Source organism: Cebus imitator, unplaced genomic scaffold (assembly GCF_001604975.1).
Source record: "Cebus imitator isolate Cc_AM_T3 unplaced genomic scaffold, Cebus_imitator-1.0 Scaffold96, whole genome shotgun sequence".
NCBI lineage: Eukaryota > Metazoa > Chordata > Mammalia > Primates > Cebidae > Cebus > Cebus imitator.
Genome location: NW_016107411.1, coordinates 4,992,221 through 5,005,416, shown reverse-complemented (window position 1 = coordinate 5,005,416; position 13,196 = coordinate 4,992,221). Strand labels below are relative to the sequence as shown.

General features: G+C 39.5%; 1 protein-coding gene across 3 annotated transcripts in view; it reads left to right on the top strand.

The window, feature by feature from the left end:
• Window positions 1-13,196, top strand: part of LRIG3 (leucine rich repeats and immunoglobulin like domains 3) — a 49,737-nt gene that overhangs the window by 1,157 nt on the left and 35,384 nt on the right. For 2 of the 3 annotated variants that reach the window (XM_017536282.2, XM_017536280.2), the window contains exons 1-3: window positions 1,454-2,012; window positions 7,670-7,741; window positions 7,940-8,014. In XM_017536282.2, the coding sequence (XP_017391771.1) occupies window positions 1,777-2,012; window positions 7,670-7,741; window positions 7,940-8,014 (383 nt within the window). In that variant the 5' untranslated portion in view covers window positions 1,454-1,776. Of the gene's footprint in view, window positions 1-1,453; window positions 2,013-7,669; window positions 7,742-7,939; window positions 8,015-13,196 lie in introns of those variants that run through there. The other variant, XM_037741249.1, reaches the window with a different exon arrangement.

The window sequence follows — 13,196 nt, the reverse complement described above, 5'->3', positions numbered from 1 at the left end:
AAAAAAAAAAAAAAAAAAAAATGGATTTGGGATACTGAGCTGGGAAATCCTTACCATGACTGTAGTGTTTCTCGTCCACTCCCAAGCAGGCAAAATCATAAATTCAGAATCAAGGTGCCATCATTATTGATATTTTCTAATTAGACATCATCCAAAAAGGTAATGGGGTTGATGCTAATGTTAGCTGGAAATAAAATGGGGCACCATATCTAAAATAGGGCGTGTCAACTTCAAAGTGAGTCTTTTTCCTACCCCACAAATGGGAGTGATTAGCTACAGTGAAAATCAATGGGGATTAGAGTCAGGGTTAAAGTCTCAACTCCACAAGCTATCTCCACTCCCCAATCATAAGCAGTTTATGTAACTCCAAGGACAGATATGCTTGGGCAGATAGCATGCAATAAACAACGTACAGAAGTGAAAACTTACTTTAAGCTTCCAGGGTTTGTTTTTTGGTTGGTTTGTTTTTTTCATTTTGCTTTGTTTTTCCTTTTTATATTACTTTATTTTATTTTTTGCAACACACACATTAGTTACCTTCTCTAGGACTATTTCCCTACCCAGAAGAGTAAGGTCCCTTAGTACATAATCTCTGGGGTCTCTATCAGTTTCAACATCCTGTGGCCCTGATCACCTGTAAGTTAAGGAACAAACTTCACTGCGAAGTCCTGTAGCCTGAATCCAGCCCCAAACATCCACTCTCCCAGTTGAGGAGGCAGGGAAGTACTTTTACCCTGGTAGCATTCTCAATCAAGATGTATCATTATTCAAAGCGCAAGTAGACCAAGGTGCATATACTAATTTTTTCTTCCAAGGTCTTAGTTTTCATTTTACTTTGAAATGTCACTGTGACTACTTTTATTATTCCCATTACCTGGAATCTTTGACTGCCAGCGCGGTCTATTAGAAGGTCATTCCCCAACCCCCACCGCGCCCAGCTTTATCCAGTGCACGAAGCCTGGCTATTTGTAACTCAATATACACGCTCCAAAACTACGAGTTTTACGTTTTATTATTGTTTTACTTTTGAAGCCAGCATTAACGTTAAAAGAACTGTTTTCATTTAAACCACCGTTTCAACTGTGGATGGTAGGATAATTTATCAGTTTCTTTAATTTGGAATTGAAAGGCTTCCTGAAAACACTGCTAATTAAACTTTACTTCCCTGAAGTTCTCCTAAATATCTACAACTACAAGAGCTAGCCTAGTATTTGCTCACTCCCCTTTACCTTACAACTCCATTTGATATATGTTTCCCACGACGTAGTGGAGACTTCTGACTGGAGAGGGTGGAAAATAAAACTCCAAATTTCCTACAATCTCAGCTCCACTTTCTCCCGCGCGCCGGCCCGGGGTTGGAGCCGTGTTATTGTCACGTGGCCACGGGGCCGCCCGGAGCCGGCTGCCCAATGGGCGCGCGCCGGCCTCTCCCAGCCCCGCCTCGGTACTCCGCCGCGCAGGGACTTCGCGCTGCGCTGCGGCGTGAAGGCGAAAAAGTTTCTTTTGCTGGCTAGAAGGGGCTTCGGCGAGCCGACGCTGCTCAGGCTGCAACTCTGTCGCAGTTGGCAGTTCTTTACAGTTTCCCTCCTGCTTCCTGGAGGCATGAAAGGGCTTCGCCGCCGGGAGTAAAAGGAATTGACCCGCCAGCGCGAGGGCGGAGCGCGCACGCGGCCGGGAGGGCGGGCGTGCACCCGAGGCTGGAAGTTTGTGCGGGGCCCCGAGCGTGCGCGGCTGGGAGCAGCGGGCCGAGACCGAGACCAAGGCCGCTGGACCGCGATGAGCGCGCCGAACCTTGTTGCGCGCGCGGCGGCGTTGGGGCTGCTGTTCTGCGCGGTGCTGGGGCGCGCGGGCCGGGCGGACAGCGGCGGCCGCGGGGCACTCGGGCACCCCTCCGGGATAGCCGCCGAGCGCCAGTGCCCCGCTCCCTGCCGCTGCATCGGGGACCTGCTGGACTGCAGTCGCCAGCGGCTGGCGCGTCTTCCTGAGCCGCTCCCGCCCTGGGTAGCTCGACTGTAAGTATTCGCGGGGGCCGGGCCGCTGGAGATTCTGGAAAACTGGATCTGGAGAGGGCCTGGTTGCTCGGGGTTCGGCGTGCATAGCCTTTTTTTTTTTTTTTTCCGGGTAGCTCCTTCTGGCCCAGACTGCGATCGGCGCCCGTGGGCGTGGTAAAACAACTGTCCGGGCCTCAGTTTCCCTCCCACGTGCTTTGCGTCCTCTTGGCGCGTCCTAACTGGCTGCAGGTAGGCTAGGGGAGGGGGTAACTGACTACGCCAGAGGCCGGAGATGAAGTCCTGCGCCCTAATAAGCTAGCCAGGTGGTTCAAATGCGCGCTCCTGTTAGGCCTAGGCGAGGTAAGTGGCAACCTGCGCACAACAGGAGTTTGCAGTTCTCCCAAAGTTCAGCTTTAGTTTCTAGCTCTGTGGTTCAGTTTTAGTTTCTAGCTGCGTCAGACTCCTTTTTCTGTTTCCATCCTGTAACTAAAGTCAGGTTTTTCATTTGGGAAGCCCCCTCAACAGAATTCGGTCACTATTCAAGTTACGGTGGAGGTACTTTTGTTGCTCTCCCTCTGCTTGCTTTCACCTTAGGAGTTCGTAAGTTCCCACTCCTCAACCAGATTGTAAAGAATGGTCGGTAACTCTGTAAAGGGAGGAACCCGATTATCCAGAATCAAGGGCATGATTTCTGTAGCTCCTCAGCACGCCCAGACGGTTTAGGGGAGAGCGCAGAGTGCTGTTATGCAAGTTTTTGGATTGTAGCTGAAGTCTGAAAACCTGAAATCACTGCCAACTGCGTGGAATAACAAGGAAGAAAATGTAATTTAGTTGGAAATGCTGATCTTTTCCAATGTCATCTGTCTATTCTTCCTCAGTCCCCAGCTTTAAAATTGGTGTAGTGCTGTATAAACAATCAAAACTTGTATTTTTTTTTATAGTAGTTGTTCTGTTGAAAATAAAGTGCAGTTCACACGTAATCTTAGTTTTGCAATGAAAGTTCTAAGTTTTTAAAACAATTCTAGTGAACTGTACTAGTGCCCCAATCGTGGTAGGCGGTTTGGTCAGGTGCTTAAGTTATATTTTAAAATTATTGTGCTAATCTAAATAACTTTTGTGAATGTAGAATTGTTGGCCATCAGAAAGTGTATTCTTTGTGTTTTTAATGTCTTAGTTTAATAGAGTATTAGATTGATATTTAATTTCTTATGATGGGACGTTTTATTTAGTAGTTTTTATTACAATTGGAGGAGGAGATAAGGGCTTTAACCGAAAGCAGGAAGACTTTCAATTAGTTGTGGCTAATTCTGTTCAATTGCCTCTTCTTGAGGCCGTGCTGCCTTATTCATGAAATGTGAATGGCTCTATTGACAACATATGGAACTGAACATTGAATGACTGGAGGTGAACACTTAGGAATCATAGAGGGATGAGAAAGAGAAAATGAATACAGTGCTTCCTGGAGTGTGTTTAGAAATGCTTAGCTTATTCACGGAATCGAACTGGTATGCAATAGTTTTTCCATGTCAAGTTGTCTATTGTGGTCATGCTAGTGTGCAATACTGGTTTGTTTTTTTTTTTTTTTCGTGGATTTAGATGTCTAGAAAAAAAATCCGTTGCCCTTGATTAGAAGTTGGGTTGAACCAAAAGGGGTTCGATACCTACTTAAAAATTGTCTTAAAAGTAGCTGACCTAATTAGGATTTTGTTTTGCAGATCATTTGGTGGCACACTAAAAACAAATTAGAGTTTATTTGGTTAGCACAGTCTTTAATTACATTTCCACCAGCAGTAAATTGTCTCAATACTAGTCCACATTCCTTATTTATGTATGTGAAAATAAGTTCCACTTGTGTAAATAAGCACTCAGTCTGTTGTCAGGAACCCCGCTGTGGTCACTCATTGGACAGCTCTGTCATTCTTGTACTTCTGTGACTTTTAACCATCTTTGTAGGTGTCACCAAACCGTGTGGTCTGAATTCTTTATTGTAAATATTTCTTTTGTTTGTACCTAAAGCTCTAGGGGTCTCCTCTCTCCACTTTTGAAAGGAGGAGAAAAACATGTGGAATTGAGTTTTACTTACTCTTTTATTTGGTATTTTAAAATGGGAAGCCGAAAAGTTTTTCATAATTAGAAAACCATTTTAAGGAGATGATTTCCGAGTTGAGATATAAGTAGAAAAATGCATGTTTTTCTTCCCCATATCTTACCTTCCCTTTCCTTAGGTAATCAAAATAGTGAAAGTTTGTCTTTGGACTAGTTTATGAAAGCGCTTTTCAGACAAAGTTCAGTGTCTTTTTTTCATTTGTTGAATTTGCAAGTTTAAGAAAAATCTCTACGTGTGTATTTTCCCACTTTATTTGGTTGTGATTTATTGCTATAGGAGTCCCATGTGTGAAAAGTTGAATAGTTTGAGCTGTAAAATAATCTGTATCAGTACTCCTTTTAGAAAATAACCTCTAATACTTTAATGAAAGTGGCTCTTAAAAAAGTATATGAGCGAGACTCTGTCTTTAAAAAAAAAAAAAAACTAAGCAAAACCGTAACTATGCGAAGCCCTGCTCACAACTACCATTAAAGGCAAGCTAGAGTTTATGTCTAGAGTTTGTGCTTATAACCGTTCTCAACCTAAAGAGGAATGCTTGTTAGAATGTTATTTAGCTCAGAGACGGAAAAGTTGCTAAATTGCCAATGAGAACTTCCAGTATTATTCAATTCTCACTGGCATTTCAGAATTATTTGTCTTTTGTAGAAATGTTTGGGTTCTCAACAGGACTCAGGCGAAAGTCCCAAAGGTAGTTTCTGCTGGTGTGACTTCTTTAGTGTTGACCTCCTATAAATCTTCTGGTCTGTACCAGAATTGGGGGTGGGGTGGGGGTAATAGTCCTTATGGTTTTCACAGCTGTTTTTCTATATTTTCCAGACTAAAACTTGAATATAGCAGAGTGATTTATGAGTCACTTTGGATCAGTGTCTTAAAACAACTACAGCCTGGCTTTTTGTTTTTCAGCTTTCCAGATTTCTGCTGAATTAGCAGCTCTGTAGGCCCCAGTGGGATTGATTAAGAAGCTGTGCTGGATTTGCATTTAAAATTTGACTTGGAAGTCAGATTTCCTAATGCCAAAAGGAAGAAAATGATAGCATGAACCAAATGTTGCAAATTGATTATTTTCGTATATATTTATTCATTTGCTAATATGTGGGAAGAGAGATGTCTGTCTAACCACGTAGAAAGAGATTGATTTTCAAGTTTTGGCCAACTGAGTTCTGGGTACATAGTTAACACTTCTGTACCTTACTACCTTTCCCATTCATTAACCCCACTGCAAAAAGTTTTTGTAAAGGTTTTGTGGGGAAGATGTTCATTAATGGAACTCTAAACATGAAGAATCTGCCTTTCATATTGAATGTTTTATGTTCTGGGTTTAAGAAAACATCGACATTGTACAACTTGAGTCTGTTTTTAATGGTGTAGCAATAAAAACAATATAAGGAAGATTTAGGAAAATGTGACATCCCTTAACTGGAAAGTAATCATTTCTCAAATGTAAACTATATAAAATCTAAATTTAGGTACCCTAAAAGTTTCATAGCTGTAAGTATTTAGCAGTAAAAGTAATTTAAGGGGTATTTTTTTTTCCTCCTACATATAGTGTAGTTTTAACAGTACACAAAGCTCAGGAGTGGAAGTGTGTTGCAATAACTGAAATATTTAAAGTTGCCAGCTCTTGCTTCTGGATCAGAAATGAGGGGTCTCCAACACGTGCACTGGTCTCTGAAGACAGTTTCTTATTTTTTGCGGGTCTTTTGTAGGGGGAATCTTATCCAATTACTAGTTGAAAAAAATTTAAGCACTGCATCTCCTTTCTCTCACAGTATTGCCCTGTGAAATAATCCTTAAAATGAGTGGAGAGCTGAGTTTTAGTTTTTTTTTTAAATTCTTAATTAAAAAGAAAATCACCTGTGTTAGATATTAATGCCAGATTGCTTTCCCCTTTCTTTTTAAGACCTGAAACAATAGGGAATGCAGTTTTATGCTGGTTCAATGCTCTTTAGTTAAGTGGGTCCAAATGAGACTTTCTGTTGACTCAGGCTCCCTCCCAGGTGAAAGACTCTTTTCCTTGGTTGTTTTTTGAACCGTATGGGAAATCTGTGACTGTCTGGGGTGCTAAAAGCACACAGGTTTTGTTTGAATCCTAACGTGAGTTGTTGGGCTCACGGCTTCCTTGATGAACTCCAGATGGACTTGAGCTGGGCTGTGAGGGAAAGTGTCTGGCTCCAGCCTGCATGGTGAGCAGGCACAGCAGTGGTTGTAATTGCAGGATTTTTATAGTTTAAAGACTGTGCCAGATTTTTTTCATGTTATAACTCTACCAGAACAAATCTACTCATGTCTGTCACTGTCTGGTAGGTCTTTGGGCAAACATATTTCAAATAAAACCTTGCAGATTGTTTTTTTTAGGTGAGAAAGAGAATCCAGGTTTATACTCAAAACACAAACTGAAAGACTGGAAGGATCTCTGATTTCTAATTGTTAACTAAGCAACCCTGTGCTTCTCTGGAGGTGATTTCTCTTGATTTTTTAGGAGGGGTATACTTATGCATATGACAAATAATTTATGCTTTTCTTTAATCAACTTTAGTTATTTAAAACTTTAGTTATTTACAAATCTCCATTTTAACACTGAAAAAATTAGTAAGCGTTGAGTAACCTCTTTCAGTGGCAAGCTTTAAGCCACTATTTGTTAGCCTGGTTTTTCATCACTCTTGAGCCATTTCATTTTTATTACACTGTTTTGAAGGCACATAGTCAATATATTAACACATATTGGGAATATAACCAAGAATATTTGCTAGAATTTATTCCATATTTTGAATCTTAAATGAGATGACTTTCTAGTGTCGAGTATTGTGTATGTATGAGTTTATTGTTTTTAACAGTGATGATGCTCTATGGAAATTGTTACTAAGTTAAATTGAGTTATTGAGTAAGAAGCACATTTATTTTAATGATTGAAATCTGTTCAGAAGTTTCCAGTGCAATCTGCTGAACTTTGTTAGATGTCGATGTGGTTTAAATGATATGTTATATTACCAGCTACTGAGATTTGGGGAATTTAAGAAAGCAGAGAGTTCAGATTGTTTTCTATTCTCTCAACACTCACACACAAAATAATAATTTAAATGATTTGGTGCTTTAAGGCAGAGAAATAAATATGTATGCAAAGCAATTTCTGTTTTTCTTGAATGCAATAAGGACATCGATGCTTAAATTTAGGACAATAAAAGGATTTCTATAGAGGCTTTAGTTTCAGCAACCTGCCTAATTAGCTCCTTTTCATAAACAATGATGTCATCGTATCAAGTTGGGAGTGGGGAGATGGGAGGGCGAAGCAGACCTGCCCGTTCACAAAAGATCTGTTCACCATGTGCCAAAAAACATCTCTTAAAACGTTTGTGGGCTTCAAGTATTTGAATCTGCCAGTCTCCTTAAACTAATTTTGTCCTTGGAGTTTGTATTTTTGCGTTTGGCATTTTGGTTACCATCTAGTTTGTGGACAGAATAGACCAGCTATTTTTCCTCCTCTCCCTAGAGTTTATAGAGAGCTCATAAGCCCATTTAGCACTATTTGTGATTTTTAGAAATGACTAATAATTTTCTTTTTGTTTTCTCATAGGGACTTAAGTCACAACAGATTGTCTGTCATCAAGGCCAGTTCCATGAGCCACCTTCAAAGCCTTCGAGAAGTGTGAGTCTTCATTATTTCGTTTTTTAAGGTTTGAGTAAAATACATTACCCCTTATGTTATTTAACTGTAAAGTTTACTTGGATTATAGTAAGTTATTCAAAACTTTTAACTTAGGAGGTATCTTGAAATAATATATAACGTTTCACCTCTATGAATTACAGATTACCTAATCAGCTTTTCTTTTTTTGGCATTTATAGGAAACTGAACAACAATGAATTGGCAACCATTCCAAATCTGGGACCAGTCTCGGCCAATATTACACTACTGTCCTTGTAAGTGAATGTTAGCAGAATTCCTCATGTATGTTTGCAGGAATCTTGAGTAGGAGTTCCATAGGGACTAGCATAGGATCTTAGAAGAAAAATTTGGATATTTTCTTCAGGGTGTAATAAAGATAGGCTCTTTAAATTGGTTAACTTGTTTTCTAGCCTCTAACTCTGCCATCCCTAAATTTCATGTGTTCTTATAACAACGCACTGTACACTTTGCTGTCGGTGCCAAACTGGTCTTCAAGATTCAAAGAGACCAGCTTCACCCCATAGAAATGTGGGTCTGATCATATTCTGTAGACTAGGACTTTAATTCTGGTATTGCTCAATGGTTGGCTTGGGAATCTGTGGATTACGTATTACATACTTCCTAGTGGAGAATGATCAGAGTTGTTTTGTGAGGAGAAATTGGAGTTGAGAATAAGCCATTGGCATAATCTGTTTAAGTGTGGTACCTGCAGTGGAAATCAGAGTTCAAAGACAGGAACTCAAAATACCAACCTATACAGTAAAAATTAAATATGTGACTGAAGACAACTTTGCAGGTTATTTTGCAAATACAAGTTTTCAAATGCAATTAAGGTTGTACCAAGTTCTCTGTATTTTTAGTGTAGGTAATACGTATATACATGCACTTATGTAGGCTTTGGAATAATTTTGACTTTCAGCATCTAAAGGTGGCATTTAGAATACCTGTGATTTAATAGCTAAAATTTAATTAGCTTACCACCTTAATCTTAAATAATTAAACAACATATTTAAGCTACTAATGTTAAAAAAATTTTTTTTCTTTAAGCAACTTAAGGAAAAAAAAAAAAACACCATTGTTAGTTGCTTCTGGGAAAGGTGTTGGGAGGGTTGAAGTTATACAGTAAATTTCAGGAAAGCTGTTCAATTAATAGAGTGATCAGTACCCAATTGCTTGCATCTGTTGATTTATAGAGGTTTGTTTTTACTGAGGGCCCAGGTCAGCTAAGTCACGAGTGTAGCCGCTGTGTCTGCTTTCCTCTGTTTGAATAAGAGCTAAGTGACATTTGATACTGATGTGGTTTTTCCTAAGATCAGAAACAGAAAGGAATGAAAGAAAAAGCAGTTGGTATTTGACAAATAAACACTGTATTTAAAAAACATTTTTTATGCTCGCATAAATACCTTTTTTCTTTGTCTTTTACAATTGCTTAAAATGTTCAAATCTAAATGGCATACTTACTGTCTTTGGTATCATAAACATCTTCAGCTACTCTTGTTTGACCAAGGTGGGCTTTTTAAATTCCACTTTGCTCTTGCTGTCCTCGCACTGCCTGTTGGCAGATTCTGTCAGTATGTTTAAGAGAGCTTGAGGGTCATGGCATACTTCATGGCAGAGAGGATTTGCAGTGCAGTTTTGATATCTGGGCGGGATGGGACAAGCAGTCTACTCTTTGGCATGGTATAGCATTGAGAGCATTAAGAACTTGCAAGGAAGTGAGAAATTGTAAGTAACCTAGTGCTTTACACTTTAAGGTTATAACCTGTAATTAGAAAGCTTGCTAGAATGACCTCTCAAAAGTTAGACATTTGTGCTCCTTCAACATTTGTCCTTATCTCCATATTGCTTTTGTGTTTCATTTTAGCAAGTGCTGGGTGTGAAATCACCCTGAGTAATCTCACTTTCTTTCTCCTTAATGTGTTACAGTACCTCTGGCCAGTGATTGCTTTGTTCATCTCATGTAATGATACATCCAAAGTGTTACCTAGATTACATAGACTCTGGGAAGAGTAATTTATATCGTGGGTTTGATAATTCAATGTGGAGAGTAAAAACGTGTTTTTATGCCTAAGAAATATCCTGACAAATTTACCTCTCTGGTTGTTTTTATCTACATATGTTTTGGTTCTGCCTGAGGCTTCAGTGGATACTGTAATACACAGTCATTGTTTCTCAAGCACTTTAAATTTCTGTGTTGTTTAGAGTAAAACATTTTCTTTTATGTAGAAGCATGTGAAAATAATCAAAGCTAAAAATCAGTTCTGAAATACTTTTTGAGATTAAAAAAAAATCTGTTGAATTGTGTAACATGATACAGATTGAAAACTTGCTGTACACCACAGTTAAATCTTGTATCTTTCAAAGTAGTTTTTAGAATGATTGGACTTTCTTCTTTTTCTTCTTATTATTATTATTTTGAGATGGAGTCTCGCTTTTTCACCAGGCTGGAGTGCAGTGGCGTGGCGATCTTGGCTCACTGCCACCTGTGCCTCGTGGGTTCAGGCGATCCTCCTGTCTCAGCCTCCCAAGTAACTGGGACTACAGGCACACACCACTACGTGCAGCTAATTTTTCTATTTTTAGTAGAGACAGGGTTTCACCATGTTGGCTAGGATGGTCTCCATCTTTTGACCTCGTGATCCGCCCTCCTCAGCCTCCCAAAGTGCTGGGATTATAGGCGTGAGCCACTGTGCCTGGCTGACTTTCATATTACTAAGAGTTTTTTGTGGTTTTTTTGTTTGTGTCTTTTACATTTTGCAGAGGAAAACATTTTTATGAGTTATTTGCACAGGTTAAATAGTTTGAAAACTTGTGTTTAAATAAAATGAGTAATTAGTTGAAGTCTTAACCATAGGATTTAATTTTACTGCTCCATACTGTTTCTATTCTGTGCCATGAAGACGCCCCCCAGCTGGAGGGGCTGCGTGCAGAGAAGACTGTCCTGGTGAGACCTTTGTCTTCTCATAGTTATAGGAGCCAGGAGATGATAATTAGATCAAAGGGTACCCCATGTCTAGAGATGAATTCAGTTAGGGTCCTGAATTCATAATATCAGAGAATCTGGGATGATGGCAACCTGGGATAATGCTCCATTAACAAAACTCATCTCTAACCTTTTTAGGAATCTTTTAGCATGTACAAGACCTGAATAGACATGCTTTCCTTTGAATCTCACACAGAACTAGCTGAGAAGTCAACCTGTATGCTAGGGGCAAGGCATGACTTGTGTTTTTTAAATTTTTCTCTCACAATATGCTAGCTGTAGCAGGGTGACATATTTTTTCAAAAGTGGAATAATCTTTGGAATGAACATATCTTAGAGTAAAACTCTATTGACCTAGCTTACATAAGGGAGTTGATTTTTATGAATATACGGATTCTGGCTTTGTGTGATGTGGAATGACCTGCTCAAGCATTGGACATGATTGAAACCTGTGCTATGGGTTAGGGAAGTTTGAATCCGTGAGTTCTACAACATTGTTGAAGAAAAGAGCTTTGCTGGTTATGATGAAATAGAGCTAGTTGTGATGCTAATGGTTTATATAGTGTTTCCTAGCATGCAGGTGCTTGCCTGGTGTCGCAGAGTTGAAGAGTCTTAGGTTAGTGATTGTCAAAGAGGCACCTAGGGTACTTGTTAAAAATGTAGATTCTCAGACACTATCCCTACAGATTCTAAATTAGTAGATTTGGGTGGGACTCAAGAGTATCCCTTTTAACATATGCAATATTCTAATCAGATATTCCATAAATATTTCTAGAATTACTGATAAGGGCCAATCTCATAATCAAGTAAGCCTTTTCTCTTTATTTCTTATCTCAAAAGTAGAGCATTTTTTCTTAGTCCGTCATTATCTTTCCAGAGGTGACGTTGTAGTCATTCCAGAGAAGTTATTATAAATACTGGTTACCTTTGCTGGTAGGACACCAAAACATGGACTTACCACTGGAAAGCCATTCAAGATGTGTAAAGCAGAGTGACCTGATCAGATCTGCTGTTTGAAAATGTCACACTGGCTTTAATGTGGCAAATCACCTGGGGGTAGCAGGAGGATGGTTTAGAGGGGCAGATAATTAGATCATGTGATAATTGAGAAGCCATGGTGGCCTGTTCTCCAGTGAAGTCACCTCATTAGAATAGTGATTAAAAGTAAAGCTCAGGTCAGGTGGCCTGAAGTTAACTGCTGGTTTGTAACCTTGGGCAAGTTACTGACTGACTGTGTTTCCTCGTCTTTAAAATGAGAATAATATTGGTGTCTATCTCACAGAATTACTGTGAAGATGTAGAGAATACAGGTAAAGCTGTCTTACATGTACTGAGTGGTCAGTGAATGTGAGCTATGATAAGGATGACCATTCATTCACCTGCATTTATTGAGTATCTACTATGTATCAAGCCCTCCTTTAAGTGCTAGGACACCCCAGTGAAAAAGCGTACAAACTCGCTCTTATCCTGAGTCTTCCATTCTAGTGAGGACAGAAAAATAAATAGGTAAATTCACATCAAAAGAAAAGATAACATTAGTTCATGATCAATGCTATAAAGGAAAAGAAAGGAGGATGAGGGGATTAGAGAGCTCTGGCAGTTGTTCTTTAACATGGTCAAGAAAAGCTCATATTTACCAAATCCTGCTATATGCCGGATGCTGTTCTAAGGTTAGGATTCAGAAAGCAGACAGGAATCCCTGCCCTCATAGAGCTGACCTTCTTGTGGAAGGAGAAACACAAAAAATAAATAAGAGATGTGGTCAGGAGGGGATACGTGCTGGGGAGAAGCAGTAGGGAAGAGGTGTCAGGACAGTGTGGGCAAAGAGGGGTTTCACAGTTTTAAATGGGGTTGTAGGGAAAGGGCCACAGGAGGAAGATACTGGAATCAGGGACTGAAGGTGAGGGAGGGAGTTGTGTGTGTGTCTGGGGATACTGGGTCATCTTGCTAAGCCTCCCCTGCCACATTCAGGCCCATCTTACCTTATATATCCAACTTACACATTAATGAAATAATTTTGTTCATATTTTTCTCCTCTGCTGAATTTTGAGGCCTCTATAGCTAACTCTTCTTTACCCTAGCGTTTAATGCAGGTATATGGCATAAGTTAGGGTTTAATTAATGTGTGAATTAAGGAATATTCATGGAGTAACCACATGCTGTACTAAGCATAATTCAGACAGATCTCCTTCTAACCATTTAGGTTAAACCAGTGGCTAAAGATTTACATTGGCAATAACATATGTGTGTTTTACTTGTGTTCAATTATGCACACTTGAGAAAATAATAAATTCTGACAATAGCAATAATAATTAAAAGGAAAAAAAGGACAAGAGAAGTAATTTAACACAAGGATTCAGGTCACCACTCTAGACAGTGAGTGCATGCCCTAGAGTATGTATGAGGTGGAAAATAAAAGCCCCCTTTCCCATATGCCTTTTTTTTTTTTTTTT